Here is a 24464-nt window from a genome sequence, read left to right as displayed (position 1 = left end):
TGGACAAGTGTCGCAAAGTGGACTTCCGCATTAAAATCTTTGAGGTTCCTTTTCACCAGCAACATGATCCATTAGCTGGCGATATTAGGAATCATCCCTTGGAAGCTTCAATCACCACCTAGGTTTTGGGGAAACCATTAAATCCCTATGCTGGGCGAGACTGCCATAGCAGTCATCGCCATCTGGTAAGCTGAATATGACTTTGGGTGTGCGGAGCCGGATGCACCACGCTTTTTGTGTGTGAAAATTGTATATTTTCTATCTTTCATGGATGGACATTAAACGGACACTCGTGGATTTTTTTTATGTGATGGGACTTCACTTTTCCTTTTCACAATAAAATGGAGGGCCACCCTAAAAAAAAAAAAAAAATTGCACCAAAAATCTTAAAAAAATGTAAAAAAAAAATATCCAACCGCTTTAAAGTTCACAATTTTATTCTAAACTTTGCAGATGATTGTTTAGTAAATAATCACCTTTGTGAATAAAGATCCAACCTGAATAAGAAGCTGTCCGAATAATCAGACAACCTCTGCATCATCAATAATTAGTTGTTAAAAGTAAAAATCCGAAAAGAATGTATTTTTGTACTAAATAAACGCTCTGCTCCCCTGTAGTGGGAGGTGTTCGGACAGGACTCGGGGTCCTTCGGGTTTTGTACACAGGGCTCAGTGTTGTCAGTGCTGAAACCAAATGAAGCGAACAAATCCCCTATGTTGGCCCTGGACCCGCCCCCTGAAACACATTGCCGTATTGGCTGGAGATCTAATCTGTCAGCCAATCACATGATGAACAGAAGCGTTAACAGTTCAGCTTACCCATCACTCCTCTTCCACACAGACGTCTGATGACAGACTCCTCCCCCAGAGGCACGTGGTTCCGGGAGGTGGAATTGCTTCCGGGTGTTGGTAGGAGTACACGTGCTGTGAGAAGAGTTCCGGATGGTATAGAGGCCGGTCAGTGGTGATCAGCAACATGTCCGATCTGATCAGAACTATTGACGATGATGAGGAGGTTCCGGAGGAGCCGGAGTCTGAGGAGGAGGACGAGGTAAGATCGGAGGGTGTGAAGAATGCTGTCCCTAATGTATGCAGTGCACAGGGGCCCCAAGGGGCATGGATTGGAGAAAGAAGGGTACGGGGGAGGCGCAAAGGTGAGCATTGGAGAAAGAAGGGTACGAGGGAGGCGCAGAGGTGAGCATTGGAGAAAGAAGGGTACGAGGGAGGCGCAGAGGTGAGCATTGGAGAAAGAAGGGTACGGGGGAGGAGCAGAGGTGAGCATTGGAGAAAGAGGGGTACGGGGGAGGCGCAGAGGTGAGCATTGGAGAAAGAAGGGTACGGGGGAGGCGCAGAGGTGAGCATTGGAGAAAGAAGGGTACGGGGGAGGAGCAGAGGTGAGCATTGGAGAAAGAGGGGTACGGGGGAGGCGCAGAGGTGAGCATTGGAGAAAGAAGGGTACGGGGGAGGCGCAGAGGTGAGCATTGGAGAAAGAAGGGTACGGGGGAGGCGCAGAGGTGAGCATTGGAGAAAGAAGGGTACGGGGGAGGAGCAGAGGTGAGCATTGGAGAAAGAGGGGTACGGGGGAGGCGCAGAGGTGAGCATTGGAGAAAGAAGGGTACGGGGGAGGCGCAGAGGTGAGCATTGGAGAAAGAAGGGTACGGGGGAGGCGCAGAGGTGAGCATTGGAGAAAGAAGGGTACGGGGGAGGCGCAGAGGTGAGCATTGGAGAAAGAAGGGTACGGGGGAGGAGCAGAGGCGAGCATTGGAGAAAGAAGGGTACGGGGAAGGTGCAGAGGTGAGCATTGGAGAAAGAAGGGTACGAGGGAGGCGCAGAGGTGAGCATTGGAGAAAGAAGGGTACGGGGGAGGCGCAGAGGCGAGCATTGGAGAAAGAAGGGTACGGGGGAGGAGCAGAGGCGAGCATTGGAGAAAGAAGGGTACGGGGGAGGCGCAGAGGTGAGCATTGGAGAAAGAAGGGTACGGGGGAGGCGCAGAGGTGAGCATTGGAGAAAGAAGGGTACGGGGGAGGCGCAGAGGTGAGCATTGGAGAAAGAAGGGTACGGGGGAGGCGCAGAGGCGAGCATTGGAGAAAGAGGGGTACGGGGGAGGCGCAAAGGTGAGCATTGGAGAAAGAAGGGTACGGGGGAGGCGCAGAGGTGAGCATTGGAGAAAGAAGGGTACGGGGGAGGCGCAGAGGTGAGCATTGGAGAAAGAAGGGTACGGGGGAGGCGCAGAGGTGAGCATTGGAGAAAGAAGGGTACGGGGGAGGCGCAGAGGTGAGCATTGGAGAAAGAAGGGTACGGGGGAGGCGCAGAGGCGAGCATTGGAGAAAGAGGGGTACGGGGGAGGCGCAAAGGTGAGCATTGGAGAAAGAAGGGTACGGGGGAGGCGCAGAGGTGAGCATTGGAGAAAGAAGGGTACGGGGGAGGCGCAGAGGTGAGCATTGGAGAAAGAAGGGTACGGGGGAGGCGCAGAGGTGAGCATTGGAGAAAGAAGGGTACGGGGGAGGAGCAGAGGCGAGCATTGGAGAAAGAAGGGTACGGGGGAGGAGCAGAGGCGAGCATTGGAGAAAGAAGGGTACGGGGGAGGAGCAGAGGCGAGCATTGGAGAAAGAAGGGTACGGGGGAGGAGCAGAGGTGAGCATTGGAGAAAGAAGGGTACGGGGGAGGAGCAGAGGCGAGCATTGGAGAAAGAAGGGTACGGGGGAGGAGCAGAGGTGAGCATTGGAGAAAGAAGGGTACGGGGGGCACAGAGGTGAGCATTGGAGAAAGAAGGGTACGGGGGGCACAGAGGTGAGCATTGGAGAAAGAAGGGTACGGGGGAGGAGCAGAGGCGAGCATTGGAGAAAGAAGGGTACGGGGGAGGAGCAGAGGTGAGCATTGGAGAAAGAAGGGTACGGGGGGCACAGAGGTGAGCATTGGAGAAAGAAGGGTACGGGGGAGGCGCAGAGGTGAGCATTGGAGAAAGAAGGGTACGGGGGAGGCGCAGAGGTGAGCATTGGAGAAAGAAGGGTACGGGGGAGGCGCAGAGGTGAGCATTGGAGAAAGAAGGGTACGGGGGAGGCGCAGAGGTGAGCATTGGAGAAAGAAGGGTACGGGGGGCACAGAGGTGAGCATTGGAGAAAGAAGGGTACGGGGGAGGCGCAGAGGTGAGCATTGGAGAAAGAAGGGTACGGGGGAGGCGCAGAGGTGAGCATTGGAGAAAGAAGGGTACGGGGGGCACAGAGGTGAGCATTGGAGAAAGAAGGGTACGGGGGAGGCGCAGAGGTGAGCATTGGAGAAAGAAGGGTACGGGGGAGGCGCAGAGGTGAGCATTGGAGAAAGAAGGGTACGGGGGAGGAGCAGAGGTGAGCATTGGAGAAAGAAGGGTACGGGGGGCACAGAGGTGAGCATTGGAGAAAGAAGGGTACAGTGAGGCGCAGAGGTGAGCATTGGAGAAAGAAGGGTACGGGGGAGGAGCAGAGGCGAGCATTGGAGAAAGAAGGGTACGGGGGAGGAGCAGAGGCGAGCATTGGAGAAAGAAGGGTACGGGGGAGGAGCAGAGGCGAGCATTGGAGAAAGAAGGGTACGGGGGAGGAGCAGAGGCGAGCATTGGAGAAAGAAGGGTACGGGGGAGGAGCAGAGGCGAGCATTGGAGAAAGAAGGGTACGGGGGAGGCGCAGAAGCGAGCATTGGAGAAAGAGGGGTACGGGGGAGGCGTAGAGGCGAGCATTCCGTTTGTGTTTGCTTTTTTTTTTTTTTTTTTCTTTGACGACTCGGTTGTTAAGGATGCGGCGGCTGGCTTTCTGGCCCCCTGCTTAGCAACCAGCTATATACACTGTTGAAATAACCACAAAACACATCAAAAATCGCATCACAAACACAACACTTGCATTTCTGGTGCGATTCCATTGAAGTCTATTACACGCAAAACAAGGAAAATAGTCCCCGACCCTTTTCAGAAACGCATCGGCTGCAAAACGCATAGATGTGAATGTGTACCATAGGAAACCATGTTAAATGGACTGTAGTGCTTTTCTGCAAACTGCACAACGCACTAAAAAAATGCATAGGTGTGAACCTAGGGTCAGGGTTCAATTGCAGTTTAGTTTTAAGTGCCCCCTCCTCTTAAGCTGCAAAGACATTGGACGTGGGGGGGGGGGGGGGGGGGTGGTGTTCACATGCCACGGTCATGCTTTGCAGAAATTATTGCTTTTGACGCACTTGGTGGGCAGCAGTCCCACTGAACGCAGCCTATCAAAGCAAATGGGGATGTGGCATGGTTGCGCCATGTTGGTGCAGCCGTTACAGGGTTAAAACTGGCAATGAGGAGGTGTCGTGTCACCTCCTTGCTGCCTTTCAAATGCCTCTGAAAAGTTATTTGGATGTGGATTGCTTTTCAGAAGAGCCTCAGTTTAGACACAAGTCTAAATTTAGCCTTATTGTTACCAGACAGACCAATGCTTTGGGACTGTTAGGCTCCTTTCACATTTCCAGCTGTTTTTGCCACTCTTCCTGAAAAGCTATTTTAAAACAGCAGCGCTAAACCCCAAAAAACTTGTGATCATTGTTAAGTGGACACCTTTTTAGGTGCTACCTTTAACCACTTACAGACCTGAAGATTTGCCTTCTTAATGACCAGGCCATTTTTTTGCGATACGGCACTGCGTCGGTTTAACTGACAATTGCGCGGTCGTGCGATGTTGTACCCAAACAAAATTGACATCAATTTTTCCCCACAAATAGAGCTTTCTTTTGGTGGTATTTGATCACCTCTGCGTTTTTTATTTTTCGCGCTATAAACAAAAAAAAGGACAATTTTGAAAAAAAACTATTACTTTTTGCTATAATAAATATCCCCAAAAATGTTTTAAAAAAAAAAAATTTTCTTTATCAGTTTAGGCCAGTATGTATTCTTATACATATTTTTGGTAAACAAATCGCAATAAGCATATATTGATTGGTTTGCGCAAATGTTATAGCGTCTAAAAACTATGGGAAAGGTTTGTTGCATTTTTATTTATTTTTTACTAGAACTAGAAATGGCGGTGATCTGCGTTTCTTTTTTTTTTTTACGGTACTGCGACATTATGGCAGACAGATCGGACACTTTTGACACATTTTTGGGACTATTGACATTTTTACAGCGATCGGTGCTATAAAAATGCACTGATTACTGTGTAAATGTTACTGGCAGGGAAGGGGTTAACACTAGGGGGCGATCAAGGGGTTAAATGTGTGAGTTTCTTACTGTGGGGGGGATGGGACTGACTGGGGGGGAGACATATCGCTGTATGTAATTACTACAAACAGCAGATGTGTCTCTTCTCCCCGGTCAGAACAGGGATTTATGTGTCTACACACACACATCGCCCTTCTGGCTCGTGCCTGCGATCGCGCCCACTGGCCAAGCGCATCGGGTCCTTCGACGTGCAGCGAGCGCCGCCTGCTATGGCTCTTAAAGGGGCTGACCGTACTGGTATATCGTTTTGCGGTAACTAACCACTTTACCAACGTAAATGTGCCTAGCCGGTCAGGCAAGTGGTTAAACAAAACAAAAAAATTGTGTAGAATTTGGAAAATATGTAACGCTGCCTTGGTATACATATTTTCCAGAAAAGCTATCTACGGTGGATCGTTTTTCAGAGGATGATAAAAATAGGTTTGCAGGCGTTCAGGTGGTAATGCACTTTATAGCAAAGGTTCCTAGGGGCGCCAAACGTTTAGGCCCCCATCTCCAGTTAAACTTCTGTTACGTTATGACAGCCCAGTGCATGCACAGGCTGCTGTAGACAATGTAATCGTGTGAGCCAGGGCTATGCTGACTATTGTGCCCACCACCTGTCAGTCCTGGCTGCTGTTAAGAGTGTGGTGGGTGGGCACAATAATCAGCTGTGGCTTTTGCCCACCACCGCCACCTTTTTTACAGACACGGGCACCTTCATTGTGGCTTGTTAAATCTGCAGACAGGGAATGCTGTAGCACCCCGCACAGAAGATATCTGCAGGCGTATGACATCATAGCCATTAAGTATAATAGCCAGTCGCATAGCATTTTTTTTTTTTTTTTTATAGGACAGGTCAGCAATGGCAGGTTTCATTTTTAATATAATAACGGGACTAGGAGGTCATTGGTAAACACTGGCTGCTGTGTATCTTGTATAATTGGAGAAAGAGAGCTGTATGATTCCAGTAACCCTTGACTGCTAAATACAGCGAACACTGAATGGAGCTGAAGGGTGTGATGATTACTTGTCATTGATTCCATTAACAGGAGCAACCAATTGTCCTCGGAAAGAAGAAGCAAGCCAACCATAAACGCAGTGAGGACTTCAATGCAGATTTTGTGTTTGCAGAGCGGGATGGAGGACAGGGTGATGACAGCTGGGTGATGGATGATGTTATGAAGCAGCTTAAAAAGGTACCAATAAAAGACACCCCCCCCCCCCTCCCCTGCCAATTGTGTATGTAGATGATGAGGCCTTTGTAAATCTCACTGCTTTGATCTTCCTTCTAAACTAGAGAACCGCAACGAGCTTAGATGAGAAGATTGAGTCGGTGAGAAAGAAGCGGAAGAACCAGGTCAGTAGCTGTGCCTAGATTTGTATTGTCCTCCCAGGATCAGCATTCTGATGTCTTTCCATTTCCTACAGGAAAAAGCAGAGAAAAACACTCAACAGTCAGAAAAGGAGGAAGACGTAAAGAGTGAGGAGGAGGAGGAGAATGAGGAGGAGAATAATGAAGAGAGCAATGAGGAGAGCGAGGAGGAATTCTCATCAGAGGAGGAAACTGTTCTAACTAAAGCAGGTAAGGTTCTTCACTGGCACCTTTTCTCTAGCCTCACTTTTACAATTGAATGGCTGTTGCATTAAGATTTTGCTCCTACAGCCTTGTTCACACAGGCATGCTACAGCGTATGCTCATGTTTGCCTGCACAGGTGATCCGTGAATCTCTGCTGGCAGTCCTATTGATTTCAGTTGCATGAACACAACCGCTGTTTCCAATGTGACATCTGTTAGGCTGCGGATGCACAACCCTGAATGCAGGCAGTTGGCATTGGGGGCCATGCAGCTGCTTGATCCCAATTGACATAAATAGGACTTTCTGCATGAGGATGCACAGAACGTGTGCATCCCCATGCCTGCAAACACAGCTCACATGGGTGTATGTTGTAGTGCACCCATGTGAAATGAGGCCTTATAGGCAGATTAGAACCTGCCCCATCTTTTTTGCCACCAAAGTCCCTGTTTGGAACATTCTAACTTTCCTCCACTTTACTGTTAACCTCTATGTTCCCGTTTGGGAGATTTTCCTTGAATTCCTGACCCAGTGGTATCACCATTAGTGAACAGAAATCTTCCCAGTGGTACACTCTATAAAAGTCTATTTGTTTACTCTCTTGCACCTCTGCATAAAAGATTGTAGAGTGTTTAAAGTGGTTGTAAAGATTTTTTAATTCAAATAATAAACATGTTATGGGTTTGCACAGAGCGGCACCTTACCTCCCCGTCTGGGGTCCCCCACTGGCACTGTCTGCTCCTCCTCTTACTCTGAGTGTCCCCATAGCATGCTGTGTGCTGTGGGTGCACTCATGCAGGTGTACTCCTGAGTACAGAGCAGCCCGGCCCCGCTCCCTCTTCACAGGCTTTGATTGACAGCAGCAGAAGCCAAGGGCTCCTGGCTCTGTGTCCTGTGAATATATGGAAGAGAGCGCAGCATTGTTGCAGACAGGCACAGCACTGGATCGAAAGAGGAGACATGTAAATATTTAAGGGGGGGGAGCTTATCATGGAAGGGGTTATTTACCTTCATGCAGAAACTGTATACCATTAGAACCACTATAAATTTTGAGACTTAAAAACACACAGGAAGGTGGATAGGTTTTAGTAGCAGGCAAAAGCAGACTTTTTTTTTTTTTATTTCTAAGAATTAAATTTTTCCTTTTTTCTTTATGGATGATTAGAGACATTATAACCACAGGCAAACATAAATCTATATGCTGGAAAATACAGATGTAGAACATGAATTGAGTCAGGAAGGTAACAATGCTAGAGTCAGTAGAGAATACGGTAGCCTAGTACATGTAAGTAGGGAGCGAGAACAAGACAGTGGGTGCTATGGCAGGGGTTGAAATCTTGGAGATGATTATTATCAATTAAAGTGGTTGTAAAGTCAGAAGGTTGTTTTAGCTTAAAGTGGATGTAAACCCAATTTTTTTTTTTCTGATATACTGTAGAGTATAAAATTTCCTATCATTTGAGCCCAGTCTTGCCACACAAAGTTAATCCAGCTCTGAGCAATCCTCTTTTATTGTTCAGTGAGAAAAATCTTGACAAACTGAGAAAAACTTTGTCAAATCCTCCCCCTTGCTGTGAGTGACAGCCTAAGACACAGGCATTATTTTTTAATTCCCACCCCCACTCCTTTCTTCAGCAGCTCTGCAAGGATTGGCTGTTCCACACCTCAGCATGATTTGGCATGCTGAAGTCATGTGGTTACTTTCCTGTCTTTTCACTGGATGTTAGAGATCATAGCAGAAGTTCAGTGTTAGAAATAAACAGGAAAAAATGCATATTGACAAGGGGAGTGTAGAGGTGGGCGGGTAGTCTACTGACATCATGACTCCACCCACCGAGCTCCAGACAACAGACCCACCCACAGAATATGCAGTTTTTAGGGTCTAATAACAGACAGAGGGAAGACATTTGACAGGTAAAGATACATGCAGGAGGCATGTATATCCTTATATATAACCCCTATGGCAGTAGTCTAGAAAGGATGACATTGGGTTTACATCCACTTTAATGCATTCTATGCATTAAGCTGAAAAACCTGTGTGCAGTAGCCCCCCCTAATACTTCCTGAGCCCCAGCTCTGTCCAGCGATGTGCGTGAATGCCTCAGCCATCCAGGACTCTCCCTCCTGATTGGCTGAGACACAGCATTGACGCCATTGGCTTCCGCTGTTAATCAAATCAGTTAGCCAATCAGGGGGGTGGGCCGAACCGAGAGTCTGTATCTGAATGGACACACAAAGCTGCGGCTCGGTTCGGGTACCCCCATAGCAAACTACTTGTTGTGGGAGCATTTGACGGGAGGGAGGGGCCAGGATCTGGGCTGCTCTATGCAAAACCACTGCTCAGAGCAGGTAAGTATGACCTGTTTATTATTTTTAGAAAAAATGAAACAAGACTTTAGTATCACTTTAAGCTCTGGGTCCCCCCCCCCCCCTTCATGACCAGGGCATATTTCTATATTTTTCTATTCTGCACTACACTACTTTAACTGGCAATTGTGCAGTCATGCAACACTGTATGAAAATTTAATTTTATATCATTTTTTGTTCATGTAAATAGAGCTTTTGGTCGTTTATTTTTTTTTATCACATAAATGAGAAAAAAACAAACTTATTTCTTCATAAATTTAGGCCAAAATGTATTCTGCTACATGTCTGAAAAAAAAAAAAAAATCCCAAAAAGTGTATATTGATTGGATTGTGTTTGTGATAAGTTATAGTGTCTACAAACGATGGGATATATATAGATATATAGATATATATAGATATATATGTGCATATGTAATATATATTTATTTAACTGTTGTTTTTATACCGGTAATGGCAGTGATCAGCGACTTATAGTGGGACAGCACAGCGAACAATCTGACACTGGGTGGGAACTGAGTGGCAATGACATCAATAGTGACACTATTACAGCAATCAGTGATGATAATATACACTGTCACTGCACAACACTGCCTGGGAAGGGGTTAACATCAAGGGGCAATCAAAGGGTTAACTGTGTGCCTAACAATGTCTAATGTGTGTAACGTGTGCTGATTTTTTAGTAGACACAGGGCTCTGTACTGTCATTTGCTAAGCCAGTCTGCAGGTCCCAGACATAAATCATTGACCAGGACCTGCCAACCGACTTGTGCTGTACCGAATGACAGCACAGATGGGGCGTGCGCTCCTTACCTGGAAATGCTGGATTATGTACATGTATGTGAATCAGTGCGGAGCGGCCACCCGTCCGCAGTAAAGAAGCAGTGGGCAGTCCACAACTGGATAAAGTAGTATACAAGTGCACCCATCTGTATGACTTCTGCATTTTTTCTCATTCAGATACACTAAGAGTTAAAGAAAAAAAGAAGAAGAAAGGAACTGGGGTACGATATTTGCATGACTGTGATATTTGCATGACCCAACCTGTCTCAACTTTTCACCTAATCAAATTAAAGAATGACTGACTCCAGCAAGACATTTTTTGTTTTTGTATTTTCTTTGATGGGGGACAGATTGGACATTGTTAGGTTTTTGCTGTCTTTGTCCTTATTAGAGATTTCCTCTTACTGCTTTGCATTATAACCAGAAAAGATGTTGGTGAAATCTGGCCCATGAGAACCCAGACTGCAATAGAAACCTAATCTGAGATTTCAACTGTTTCCATGCTGTGTGATAACAGACATCAGTAATTGTCTAAACTTCCACAAGCATGCTATCTACGGATTGTAAACCAGTTCTTACCCCTTCCCACCCAGCATCTCTTTAAAAGCTTCTGAATTCCAAGTGGAATGGGAAGGATTGACGAACATGTGACCACTGTAATTCGCTGTCACGGTGGTCATGTTATCGGGAGCCAGTCCTGCCCCAGCTACCGTTTGTTAGTGGGGGATAGAGAGCTGTCTTTGACAGGTCAATCTCAGTGCTGTGTGTGCATGCTGTCCGCACAGAGACATCAGCTGCCTAGTGACCCATATGTGCAGCGTGTAGACATTAAAGCCCACCCTTTTGCCTTTGCAAATGTGTGTTATGTGGGCGGCATCTGGGTGTGTGTGTGTGTGTGTGTGTGTGTGTATGGGCCCTTGCCAGTTAAATGTTTTATTCATTTATATGTTTTGATTTTCAGAACTCTGGTTTTTTTGAAGATGCTTCTCAGTTTGATGAAAGCTTGACTTTCCAGGACATGAATCTGTCTCGACCCCTGCTAAAGGTACTAGTAGGCAACACAATTTAAAACTGAATATACAAATGCATTAAATACAGAATTGCAGTTATGAGCCTTTTTTCTAGTTTATTATGATCTGTAATTTGCTATAGAATATTTGAGTTTTATAGAAGCTGTGGCATACAAACAGGAGTAACAGATGTTGCAGTAGCTTATGGGGGTCAAATAGTTTGCTTCTATACCACTTTTCCGGTAGGTGAAGGGCATTGGTTGAGGATTTTAGGTACCAGGTGTCTGTGCCTCTAGTGAGGAAATTCTTGCTCTCTCTGTGTCCTGGGGACCATTGACAAAGAGTGATGACAACTCCAAAAACTTACAGTAAGTATCGAGAGAAAAGCTTCCAATGGGAATACCTATTTTACATACACTTCTTAATGGGAAGTTAGTCTCACTTTGAAGAGCTTTCAGTTCCCTTGCTGTTGTGTCTTTGGAACAAAAAGTGGAGTGAAATTGCCCCAGTGGGACAAGACGGCACAAAAAATAAAAATAAATAAATTGACAGTTTTAACCATTTTGTACTCTACCTCAGCAGTCCCAAACCAGTGGCCTGTGGCCACGAGAAAATTGTGATGGTCTCCTGGGGTTCTGCCGCGAATCAACGTTGTGACAGATATATACCGCCCAATGTTGTTTCCAGGGTTATTCTCCATGCATGTTGACAGTCAATACTGTCAATGTGCGTTGATACCCAGTGTCTCCTCTTTTTGTTTCGTCTCCTGTGAACTCCCAATGGCAGCGGTGATCAGATTGTGGTATGGAGCACTGAGCTCAAGCACATGGCTGGATAAGGAGGGTGAGGTACAATGATGCCTCTGTGAAAGGTGGCGGGGGGTAGAGAGCCCAGGGCATAGTGTGTGTGTGTAGAAGGCATGTAAAAAAATCATGTTAGTGGTCCCGAGGACCAAGGGAATCAAAATTGTGAGGTCCAAAAGGTTGGTGACCATTGCTCTACCTAATGCTAGGTAGCTATAGATAACGTTGGTCTTGGGAAGTTGTACAGGATGGAAGCTCAGGGGCCCTGGTTTTCACTGCTGGGTCTAGTCATGGTATGCTAGCCCATTGTTAGTGGGACCTGCTGAATTTACTAGTGGCTACTATGTTAAGTCTTCCTGCTTTTAGGTCTTACTTGCTTGATTTTTAAATCTCCAGTAGAAATAAAAGCTGCTACTATATATACTGAGCAATGGCTAAAACCATAATAGAAAACTATGCTCAATTCCCTTGGTAGATAACCACTGAGCGACTTTTTTTTTATTTTTTTTTTTTTTTTTATTGAGCATTTGCCTTGAACTTTCATATTTCTGTTCCATTCCTTTTAAAGATTCCAGCTTCAGGTTCTCATCTTTACTTTCATTACCCAGTGTGTCACTGACCTGGATAAGTATCCCGGTCGGGGGGGGGCTTGAACATGGAGTGCGGAGTGAAGACGCTCACTGCTGGAGCTCCCGACCTGCCTGACTCGGCTATTATGCCCCTTTTCAGTGTGCTTTTTACCTGCCATGAGTTACTCTAAATGCAGGAGGACCAGGCTAGCCTTAACGGCTTCAGTCAGCAGATTTTTCCAGGATTCATCTAACTCTTCCCCTACGGCCCGCATCTCGGAGCCACGTGGCATTCACCGGAGCACCGACTTTCCTTCTCCTTCTATGGCCGCTTTCCAGTCACAGGTATCTGGCTCGCTGGACTACCGACCATCCTGGATCCCTCACTCAACAACTCCTGCGGCTCGTGATCTACCACGCAGACACCGCAGGAAGACACAGACATCAGGGCCCTGCTTCGAGCCCTCCCCACAAAAGCGGACATCGAGAAGCTGGTGCTGTGGGTGAAGAAGCAGCACCGTCGGGACTTCCAGCAGCTCCGAACCAAGGTGCACATCATCAATGATCGATTCTCTAAGGGAGAGTCGGTGGGAAGTGCTTTAGAGCACCGTGTCGCTCAACTGGAGCAGGGCCATGCATCTCACAGGACAGCCTTGCGGAGGTGCAACTCCATCTGGAGGATTTGGAAAACCGGGGCCTCAGAAACAACTTGCGGCTCCGGGGGTTGCCAGAGGCAAAGGGCCTGGAGAACTTGCAGGAGACTGGATTAGCGATCCTGCATAGAGTCCTGGACTCTGACCCCCCCTGTCAGTATGGAATTTGATAGAGTACACAGGGCACTTAGGCCTAAGCCGACTGATCCGGAACGCCCACAGTATGTGATGTGTCGCTTGCACCACTATGGGCAGAAGGAACAAGTGCTCCGTGCTGCCTGGGCCAAGGGGTGGATTGACTTTGATGGCATGGAAATCTCCATATTTCCTGACGTATTCAGGGCCACTCTGCAGCGGCGGGCCATGCTAAAGCCCTTACTGGGGATCTTGCAGCACTCTGAGCTGACATATCGTTGGGGTTTTCCCTTTCAATTGACTGTGCGTAAAGGCAGCTCTTCCTTTCTCCTTAGACTCCACACTGATTTTCCGGACCTATTTGCATTCTTGGACGTCGAGCCGGTGCCTATCCAGGACTGGCTGCGTCCGCTACCAGGCAGATAGCCTCGTTCTGCCACTAGGGATACCAGGTCTGGCCTACCAAGAAAAAGAGGTCTCTGACAGGGAGTAGTACTAAGCAGAGGGTGTGCCACATCCCAAAAATCCAAAATGACCAAAACATTCCCCTAGAGCGGGACTTTTGAGGCACTACCATCAATGATGCAATGTAAGTAAAAAATATATAATTTTATTACAAAATTCAAAAGTACAACAAAAAATATATACAAAAATACAAATCAAACACAAACAATATATACAATGGGATACATCAAAAAGCAAGGGCATGTAATTTGGACACAACTGCATCACATTGAGAGGAAAACCAAAAGTGGAAATGTGGGGAGACCTACAGGTTGTGATGTAGGGGGAAGGAGGAGGACTCTGGGTCCGGGCTGACAACCATAAAGCTGCAGATAGTAAGGGAGAGAGAGGGATCTAATTAGAAAAGGGGAAACGAGGTTCTAATATGGGTAAACATATTTAAATGGTAAAAGCCAGACACCACTGAGGTTACCTGTATAATCAGTCCAACAGCATAGTATCAACAAGGCATTCTCCTCCGATCACAAGATCAGAGTGAATGAACTCGGTATTTATAACACACACCTCACGCTGTCGGCTGATTACAATGCCGAACAGCTGAAGCCAAGATCCGTCCCCTATGTTAATTCCTCCCACCTCCCAACAGCTGACTCATTGTCAGCCTGAAGGGATACACCCTACGTCAAGTCCTGTCAATGGGCCCCCTGAGCGTGGACCGTGCCACGCCTCCCCGAAAGCGCCGAGTCCGTACCGCTCATGCGGTTTTCAGCACCCATTGGGATTGCATTATATGCACCAGTCATTACAATTTTACTCTACATGGTCCGCGATCTGGCTCTCTTTGTATGCACATGGCCTGGGAGACCGTTGTAAAGCTGATTTTATGCTTTGGATACTTCTATAGCACATGTATTTTGGAAGTGAGTATGACTCTCACACATACCTTCACTGGATGTGGGGGGAATATTATCTGTTTTTTGTGTGTGATGTTAATGTTTCTTTTTAATTTTGTAATTTCTTAGATGGTAACTCTCACTTAATGAACCCTGATGAAGGATTCCCCGAAACGCGTTGGTTCAGTGAGACTTATTACATTTCCACTTTTGGTTTTCCTCTCAATGTGATGCAGTTGTGTCCAAATTACATGTCATGGCTTTTTGATGTATCCCATTGTATATATTGTTTGTGTTTGATTTGTATTTTTGTATATATTTTTTGTTGTACTTTTGAATTTTGTAATAAAATTATATATTTTTTACTTACATTGCATCATTGATGGTAGTGCCTCAAAAGTCCCGCTCTAGGGGAATGTTTTGGTCTTTTTAGGTCTGGCCTACCACGCCGCTCCTCCAGAAGACAGAGGGGTGACCAACCCCCAGCGAGGAGGAATGACCCTGAAATGTGACTCCTGCGATGAGGGGATGTGAGTGTATGGCACATTACCTTGGGCATCATTTGTTTGGCTACAAGGCTTGACTCTTTGTTGCTGTCCCCTGCTGCAGGCAAACTCCCTTCCCCCACTACCCCCATCCTGTGCTGCTCTGCCGAACCTTTTACTGCAACAACCCTGGGGTGTTACCAAGGGCACTTGCTAGCTCGAGTGCCGGAAACGCTGGGGTCAACAAGTTTAAATTACTCTGCTTCACCTGCAGATAAACTGAACTGGTTAAGTGCCCCATTGGGCAATAATCTTTGCGATATATTTGATGGGGATTACATGGCTATGTCTAAATGCTTGAGGATGGTGGGTAGGGCTGTATGTTTAGGGGGATAAGGCAGTCGTTGCTCACTGCGTGTAATTACGCTTCCGCAGTAAGGGAGACCGTTGCTTTTGGCTCCTGCTGAGTGTTCTTTAGTAAGCTCTTGGTTGGGGCATGAGCTGAGCAGGCAACTTGCCTGTTGGGGGGGGGGGGCTTACAGTTCCTGGCCGTTAATGTTTCCCTTCCTGTGTTCCCTGTGTCCCTTCCCTTGTGTTCCTGTTTCCCTGTCCCCTTCTACCTGTTCTATTTCCCCCTGCCTGAATTGTTCGACCAGGTGGGGTTTGTCTCAACGAGAGAGGCCAGGGACAATACCACTAAGGTGCTGAATCTGATTTACGCCGCGCAGGCCTGAAAGATCCCCCTGTTGCTCCTTTCGACTGATGCCGAGAAGGCGCTTGACAGGGTGGATTGGACCTTTTTGACTGACTCTTAGGTTTCTGGGCTTGGGGCAACGGATGATGCATTGGGTTCGGGTTCAAGTAAAAGTGAATAGAAACCTCTCCCAATCATTTGGGATATTTAATGGGACGCGTCAGGGATGCCCCCTGTCCCCCCCCCATATTAATTCTGACCCTGGAACCCTTTGTATGTTCCATCAGAAATCACCCGGACATCACTGGCTTGCCCTTGTATGCAACTCTGTCCCCAAAGATTGCAGCGTTCGCAGACGACTTGCTTTTCTTTCTGACTAAACCTCTGGTCTCTGTCCCTAACTTGCTCTTGGAGCTGAAGACTTATGAGGCACTCTCATCTTTCCGAATAAACTATCAGAAATCGGAGGCGCTGAACATTTCTATGTCGACCTCAATGTCCACAGTACTAAGGGTGGACTTCCCCTTCAAGTAGCCACAGCATATATAAAATGCTTGAGCATACTTTTACCCAATAGGGTGGAAGATGCGTTCTCTATAAATTTCCCTCCCTTGTTGACAACTATTAAAAAAGATCTTCAGTCTTGGCAGAAAGGACTGTTTTTTCCTGGTTTGGAAGTAGTATAGTGAAAATTAATGTTTTGCCAAGATAGCTGTATCACAGGGATATGCAATAAGTGGACCTCCAGCTGTTGCAAAACTACCCATCACGCCTCTGCCTCTAGGTGTCATGCTTGTGGCTGTCAGAGTCTTGCTATGCCTCATGGGATTTGTAGTTCTGCAACAGCTGGAGGTCCACTAATTGCATATCCCTGCTGTATCACTTTCAGGCACTCCCAGTGCATATCCTGAGTTTTTTTCTTAGGGCTGTGAATCAAGCTTTCACCACTTTCCTATGGGCCCTGAAACCTCCCTCGGTTGGCACCATCCATACTAAGACTTCCAAAGCTATGGGGGGGTATGGCCCTACTGGAGGCCAACCTTTACCACACTGCTTGCCATATGACCTGAGTCCTGGACTGGTGTCACCACAGCTCGCTTAAGCAATGGGTGCTGTTGGAACAGGCTATAGCTGAGATCCCACTGGAGTTGGTACCATGGTTGTACCTCGCCAAATTACAGACCACCTAACGATTGGAGATACGCGGAAGATATGTCTTAAGGCGTTCAGAGATTTCTCTGTCGCACCGTCGCCATCGCCGCTCACCCCCATAATCTGCAATCTGGTCTTCAGCCCTGGACTTCATGATCTGAGGTTGGTGGAGCGATCACAGGCATGTCATTTCATTGTCAACGGGCGATGGATGACTAGACAACAGGTCTTTAAAGATTTGAATCTGGAGGGCCTGTCTTTTTGGCAAAAGATACAACTAGCCCACTTCCTGGGTTCTTTACCTGCACCTGAGCCCTTTCAAAGAAACCTTACTACATTTGAAATACTGTGTATGGAACAGTCTCCAATACAGCATGCAGCTTCTATGGCCTACCAACTGCTGATAGCTTTTCCACGAGACTACAAACTTCCATATATCACTAGATGGGAACGGGAGCTGGAGCCCCAATTTACAGAGAAACCAGTGGACAGAATGCTTCTGTTGTATAAAACCTCGATCTGTGCGAAACATCAGGAAGCTGGGTTCAAGTTGTTGACCCGGTGGTATCATACCTCGGTGAAGATTCATAGAATGTTTCCCCAGTGCTCGGATCTGTGCTGGAGATGTGGGGAGGAGGCTGGTTCTCTTCTCTACGTCTTCTGGTCATGCCGGCTATTGCAGTCCTACTGGACAGAGGTCCACCGCATTGTTCAAAAGTTCACTGATAGAGAGTTGGAGAGGGATCCTGCGTTCTTCCTTATGTACCACCACGAGATTCCGAGCAAATCTATCCTGCCACTCCTGCTCACAGCTGTGAAAAGCTGCATCCCGCTGTTCTGGAAGCAGACACAGTTGCCGTCTGGCTGAAGAAAATAGCAGAAATGAATGCGATGGAGGACTTGGTAGCCACAGAGAAGGGCCTGAGGGAGAAATTTCTCAAAAAAAATGTTTTTTATTGGCATGAGTTTGTCTACTCTGAAGAATATGCGGAACTGGTGACTTAAATCCCCGGAAGTAAAGGCCTTTACTGTTGGCTCCCCAGGCTTGGAAAGAGTATCTGGATGGTGGTACCTTGCCCATACAACCCCCCACCCCCCTTCCTTTTTGTTTTGATTCCTTTCTCAAAAATCATAAAGTGTTAGCTAGCCCTTAAAATGTTTCCATTGAGTTTGATGGCATTTTGGTTTTCATATTCAGCATCCACCCCTGCGAAACATTCTGGGAATTGTTTTCAATATGCAAATTTTTATGGAAGTTCTTACTTTCTTCTGTTACAGGCAATTTCTTCTCTTAGCTTCAACCAGCCCACTCCTATCCAGAAGGCCTGCATTCCTGTTGGATTGTTGGGAAGAGACATCTGTGCCTGTGCTGCTACTGGGACTGGTGAGCAGAGAGAATGAGGTTTAATAAAGTAAATATGGTTGTTATAATGGAATTCAATGGGGATTTTCACCTCCATGTGACCATATATGTGCATTGTCACTATTCACTTCCAAAAGGAGCAAATATAGTGACTATTGTAAGTAGGGTTGTCCCGATACCGATACTAGTATCGGTATCGGTATCGGCACCGATACCGAGCATTTGCCCAAGTACTTGTACTCAGGCAAATGCTCCCGATGCTTCCCCCGATACCTGGAAGACAGCTGTGATCGGCGCGTGGGGGAGTTACAAGATTCTCCCCCAGCGGCTTTCAGCAGCTTTAGTGACATACAGCGGTGATTGTCACCGCTGACTGTCACTGCGTCCTCCTCCATGCCCCCTCCGTTCCTCTGTCCCCCTCCGTTCCTCTCTCCTTCTCTGTGTCTCTCCGCTGTCCCCTCCGTTCCTCTCTCCTTCCCTGTGCCCTCTCCGCTGTCCCCTCCGTTCTGCTGTGTCTCTCCGCTGTCCCTCTCCGTTCCTCTCTCCTTCCCTGTGCCTCTCCGCTGTCCCTCTCCATTCCTCTCTCCTTCCCTGTGCCTCTCCGCTGTCCCCCTCCGTTCCTCTCTCCTTCCCTGTGTCTGTCCGCTGTCCCCCTCCGTTCCTCTCTCCTTCCCTGTGCCTCTCCGCTGTCCCCTCCGTTCTGCTGTGTCTCTCCGCTGTCCCTCTCCGTTCCTCTCTCCTTCCCTGTGCCTCTCCGCTGTCCCACTCCGTTCCTCTCTCCTTCCCTGTGTCTCTCCGCTGTCCCCCTCCATTCCTCTCTCCTTCTCTGTGCCTCTCCTCTGTCCCCTCCGTTCCCCTCTCCTTCTCTGTCCCCTCCGTTCTGCTGTCTCTCTCCGCTGACTCTGTCCATTCACATAACTGAAACATTGTAATCTCTTGTGATCACGATGTGTCAGTTTATGAATGGAGAGGAGCCGCTGTCTTCTCTCCATTCATTCTCAGTGCAGCTGAGGCTGCAGAGAAAGGGACTGGGGAATCTCTATCCTCTGTCTCTTTCTCTGTCTCAAGGGGGAGATATCAGAGGTCTGTTAAGACCCCTGATATCTCACCAAAGCCCCCCAACAGGGCTGATTAAAAAAAAAAAAAAAAAAAAAAACATATAAAGAATAAAAAAAATATTATTGTAAAAAATAAAAATTGTAAAAAAAAAAAAAAAAAAAAACACACACACATACACCGTTCACCCCCCCCCCCCAAAAAAAACAAAAAAAAAACCACTGCCACGTGACATTAAAAAAAAAAGTATCGGTATCGGCGAGTACTTGAAAAAAAGTATCGGTACTTGTACTCGGTCCTAAAAAAGTGGTATCGGGACAACCCTAATTGTAAGTGGTATAGTGACAATGCACAAATATAGTCTCATGAGCTAAAAAGGTGCAAGTATAGGGACTATTCACCTCATGAGACTATATTTGTGTATTTTCACTATATCACTCATAATAGTCGCTATATTTGCGCTTTCTCACCTCATGAGACTATATTTGTGCAGTGTATCGCTTACAAAAGGAGCAAACATAGTTACTATTGTGAGTAATATAGGGGCAGTGCACAAATATAGTCTCATGAGGGGATAATGTACAAATAGTCTCATGAGGTAAAAGGTGCAAATACTGTACCTATATCCCTGCCTATGGAAGCAAACCTCTACACTTGCACATTGGTTGGATTGGGCAGCTGATATATAGTTCATGAAGTTAACAGACAATTTTAAGGGACAAACTGAAAAAAGTTTTCAAAATCTTGGACTCCGTAGTTCCTTTACCATGATCCCCTGACTCTAGGTGATGAGGCCTAGATGGGCTGCGGGAGTCAACTCCCACACCTATCCTCCTTAATACAGGTTTTTTTTTTTTTCTCCTCTTCCTCCACTCTTCTTTTTCAACATCCCCCACTGTTTATCATTCTTGCCTTAATCTTCAGTAAACATTATATATATATATATATATATATATATACACACAAAATGATATTTACTGAACATGAAGATTGAGGCAAGAATGATAAACGGGGGGGGGGGATATATATATATATATATATATATATATATATACACACACACACACACCTTTTTAAGACTGTTTGTGCATGGTCACTGTCTTCAGATTACATTGTAATTGACATAATTTATTTTAAATTGAACACATTGCTTTACTCTTAGATCACAAATAGCCGTTTTTTGGTATATACAGCAGATACCCCGACATGTACTGTGGTGGTGTTTTGAATAGTCTGTGTATATACAGCTCTTTGACATCCTCTCAGACATCGTTCACATGTGGAGATGTGTTTTTCTGCACCTGCCTCTGCAAGGACACAAAAAACAATTGATTTCTATGTGCCCCATTCACATTACTGGAGTCGTGTGTGTTTTTGTTTTTTGTGCAGAAATATGCAACGTGTATCCATTTTTCTGAACAGAAAGACTTCACGTTACACCAACATTGTGGTGTAAACAGGGAAGATAGAAAACAATTGTTTACTTTGTGTTCTTGTAGAGAAATGGTGGACCAAGCCCAAGTGATCTATGCAAGTCAATTCTACCCTTTTTTTTTTTTTTTTTTTTTTAATCTTTTTTTTTATATCCGTTTTTATGTATGAATGGTGTGGACAAGGCCATAAGGTGACTATACAATATTCTGTAGATCTACAATCCACTATGTAGTGCAGGGGCCTGCCTGTTTGGATAGATTAGTTGTGTCATCCTATAAGTTTTTGTACATCCAAAGGAAATTCTATCGAGATTTTACATACAGATTGTATAGTGTATGGGCACCTTCCGATTTACCAAAACGATAGAATATGATGAGGACACGCCTATCTATACAATCAATTTGTATCCAGTCTTGCAGGCACTGCAGACTACATAGTTGATTGTAGACCCAGAGAAGATTTTACAATCAGATTGTATGGTGAGCTTAAGGCTGCACATACACAATAAAGTCTCCTAAATCTTCCTCTAATGGATTAATATGTGCATGGTGTTTGTGAAGCTAGGTGGGATTATCCAGGGATTGTATAGTGTTTGGCTTGAGTTATATGCTAATTTGTAGACATGTATTTAAATACTTATTCTTAAGTCCACATTTTAATTGAGATGTATTATTTGTATTACTTATGCAATTATAAGTTATGCAATTTTTGGACACCTGAAACGCTTGGACTACTCTCCTTTAATTGTCCCTCTAAACTTTTTGGAATAAAGTCATATCTGGACCTTTTAGCAGTGGTGTGGTGCTTCAGTTTACATTTATGTTAAAGGATCAGTCCATCCAAATAATGGCTCTTCTAAATCTTGGCAAACTCATGACCCCTGACAGTTTGATATATGTTGGGGGCTCTGTTGATGAGATCTCCAGGAGGTCCTGAGTTTGTACACCTGCTGTGACCTCTCAGACGGGGCGAACTCTGTCCTGATCCATTCACAGATCCCTTTTGATCAGATCAGAGTGGACACGGACAGAGCCAACTCTGCTCTATGGGTGGCCAAGTGTAAACTTACTCCGCTGTCTGTTTACACCCAACTACCCTCGGATCCGATCTGCCCAAATGGAAAATTACTTCTCCCCTTTAAAAATGTTGTGGTCTGTGTGTGGTGGTTTTTTTTTTTTTTAGCAGACTGGAGTCTATTTACACCAGTCTGTCCTTTTAGCGGTGAATGGATCATCCAATCAGCTCTGCCTGAAAAACTGATAGGTGGACCTGATCAGACCCACTGTGTGAATTAGGCCCTATAAGAAACTTCTGTTCTGCCTGCTGGATTTTTATTTATTCTTTTGATTGTGCAAAATGCAGAAGGTGGTGGAATGCATATCAATGGGTGGAAACACTTAAACTTCCAGGTGGACAGTACCAGTTTTATGTTAACATGCTCACTTGAAGGCAGCAGCGGATTCAGCCTGCCAGGCATTTTCTATAAATAAAATGCCTTTTGGGGGGACTGAGCCTTCAGAATAAGGGGTGCCAAGTCCTGCTTCAAAGCTAGTGACTTGTGTTTTGTGATGACAGCTTTTGTTTGTTGAAGTATTCCTCGATTTTAAATGCAATTTTTTATGGGACCAAGCACCTGTATGGTAAACTTTAGATGATCGCTGTCATCCCAGCTCCTGCACTTTATTCGCATGACACTGAAAGCAATTTTTTCTCCTTTTTTTTTTTTTTTTGTTTTTTTTTTGTTTTTTGTTTTTTGCATAGTAATATTTCTGTGATCTTCTCCGACAGGTAAAACAGCTGCATTCATGCTTCCAGTTCTGGAACGTCTCATTTACAAGCCACGGGAAGCACCGGTCACCAGGGTCCTGGTTCTGGTCCCAACGCGTGAGCTCGGCATTCAGGTGCATACAGTCGCCAGACAGCTGGCCCAGTTCTCAGAGGTTACCTGCTGCCTAACTGTGGGTGAGTGTGCTGGGTAGATTTCTTGAAACATGTAGCCTGTTTTCTTTAAAATGCAGAAGTAGTTAGGCTTTAGACTTGACAGGCAGTAGACTAAAACTGTCCACTTTATTAAATACCACGCGTGGCTCTTTCTTTTTTTTGGCATTATTGAGGACCAATACTGTATTTAAAATGTTCCACATATATGATGGTAGGCACAGTAACAAATAAATGACCCCACTGTATTTTTTTAACCGCTTGCCAACCGCCTCATGCAGATATACTTTGGCAGAAGGGATCGTACAGGCAGAATCACGTACCTGTACGTTCCCCTTTTAAGAGGCGGCCATCGGGCACACGCGGCAAGCTCCATGAGTCGGGTCCCGGGGACTCGAACGCTGCAGGGATATCCGCGATCGCCTCATGGGGAGGAAGAATGGGGAGATAATGTAAACTACGGTAATGTAAACTAGCATCTCCCCGTTCTACTTGGTGATAGTGTCGCTGATCTCTGCTCCCTGTCATCGAAGCAGAGATCAGTGACGTGTCACACACAACCACGCCCCTCACAGTTAGAAACACGCCCCTAGGACACACTTAACCCCTACACTGCCACCTAGTGGTTAACCCCTTCACTGCCAGTGTCATTTACACAGGAATCAGTGCATTTGTATAGCACTGATTGCTGTATAAATGACAATGGTCCCAAAAATGTCCGATGTGTCCGCCATAATGTCGCAGTTACAATAAAAATCGCTGATCGCCGCCATTTAAAAAAAATATTAATAAAAATGCCATAAAACTATCTCCTATTTTGTAAACGCTATAAGTTTTGAGCAAAACGATTAATAATCGCTTATTGCGATAAAAAAAATGTTCTATATATTTTTGGGGGATATTTATTATAGCAAAAAGTAAAAAATAATGCGGGTTCTTTTTTTTTTTTTTTTTTTTTCAAAATGTTCACTCTTTTTTTGTTTATAGGGCAAAAAATAGCACAGGGGTGATCAAATACCACCAAAAGAAAGCCTCTATTTGTGGGAAAAAAAGGATGTCAATTTTGTTTGGGAGCCACGTGGCACGACCGCACAATTGTCAGTTAAAGTGACGCAGTGCCGAATCGAAAAAGGGCTCTGGTCAGGAAGAGGGTAAATTCTTCCGGGGCTGAAGTGGTTAATAAAGAACTCGGCTAAGTGCTGTTTTAAAGGCTTTTCCACTGGACTAAAGTTATTCTTTCGATCTGTGCCTCTGGTAAGCTGATCGTGGGAATGTGGAGGAAGGATTTCCAGTTGACTACATGCACATTTCACTTTTTCATTCTTATGGCCTCAGGACCCTGAAATTCTCAAACCCAGTGGTTTGCTGCTATGCAATTTGCAGCCATGGTAGTGCTCTGGCCCACCGCAGTTGACTGGCGAGGCCGCCTATTTCATCTACTGGTCAACAGGGTTTGGGCCTTGGCATGATCATAGATGTTGCAATTTGCACAATGGGGCAACCTGGGTTTAACTAGCCATGAGCATTGAAGCCTAACTATTCATAACCAGTGTCACATTTTACCAGCAGGTTGAGCTCCACATGAATTCTCTAAGTATACTGGGAATCCCCTTCAGTTTACTTGTATTTTCAGTAGTTTGCAGCCCTTGCTATGCTTTGTCTTAACGATCAATCTGTATCTCCCCTATATTCTAGGTGGTTTGGATGTGAAGTCACAGGAAGCGGCCTTACGAGCTGGTCCAGATATCCTGATTGCCACCCCTGGGAGGCTCATTGACCATCTGCACAATTGCCCCTCATTCAGCCTCAATGCCATTGAAGTGCTGATCTTGGATGAAGCAGATAGGTGAGTATATGGGAACCATGCATTTGATTTTGCATCACAGCTTGCGCT

At 45.8% G+C, this 24464-nt stretch overlaps 1 protein-coding gene across 1 annotated transcript in view; it reads left to right on the top strand.

Moving 5' to 3' along the window:
• Positions 1 to 253: 253 nt before the first annotated feature.
• DDX27 (DEAD-box helicase 27) overlaps positions 254 to 24464 on the top strand; it is a 45024-nt gene continuing 20813 nt past the window's right edge. Inside the window, exons 1-9 of the mRNA XM_073606294.1 lie at positions 254 to 1050; positions 6249 to 6395; positions 6497 to 6556; positions 6628 to 6781; positions 10098 to 10141; positions 10882 to 10965; positions 18058 to 18163; positions 22421 to 22594; positions 24266 to 24416. Of these exons, the coding sequence (XP_073462395.1) occupies positions 976 to 1050; positions 6249 to 6395; positions 6497 to 6556; positions 6628 to 6781; positions 10098 to 10141; positions 10882 to 10965; positions 18058 to 18163; positions 22421 to 22594; positions 24266 to 24416 (995 nt within the window). The 5' untranslated portion in view covers positions 254 to 975. The remainder of the gene's footprint in view (positions 1051 to 6248; positions 6396 to 6496; positions 6557 to 6627; positions 6782 to 10097; positions 10142 to 10881; positions 10966 to 18057; positions 18164 to 22420; positions 22595 to 24265; positions 24417 to 24464) is intronic.

This window comes from Aquarana catesbeiana, linkage group LG12, assembly GCF_042186555.1.
Source record: "Aquarana catesbeiana isolate 2022-GZ linkage group LG12, ASM4218655v1, whole genome shotgun sequence".
Lineage (NCBI taxonomy): Eukaryota > Metazoa > Chordata > Amphibia > Anura > Ranidae > Aquarana > Aquarana catesbeiana.
This window is presented reverse-complemented; position numbering and strand designations above follow the sequence as displayed.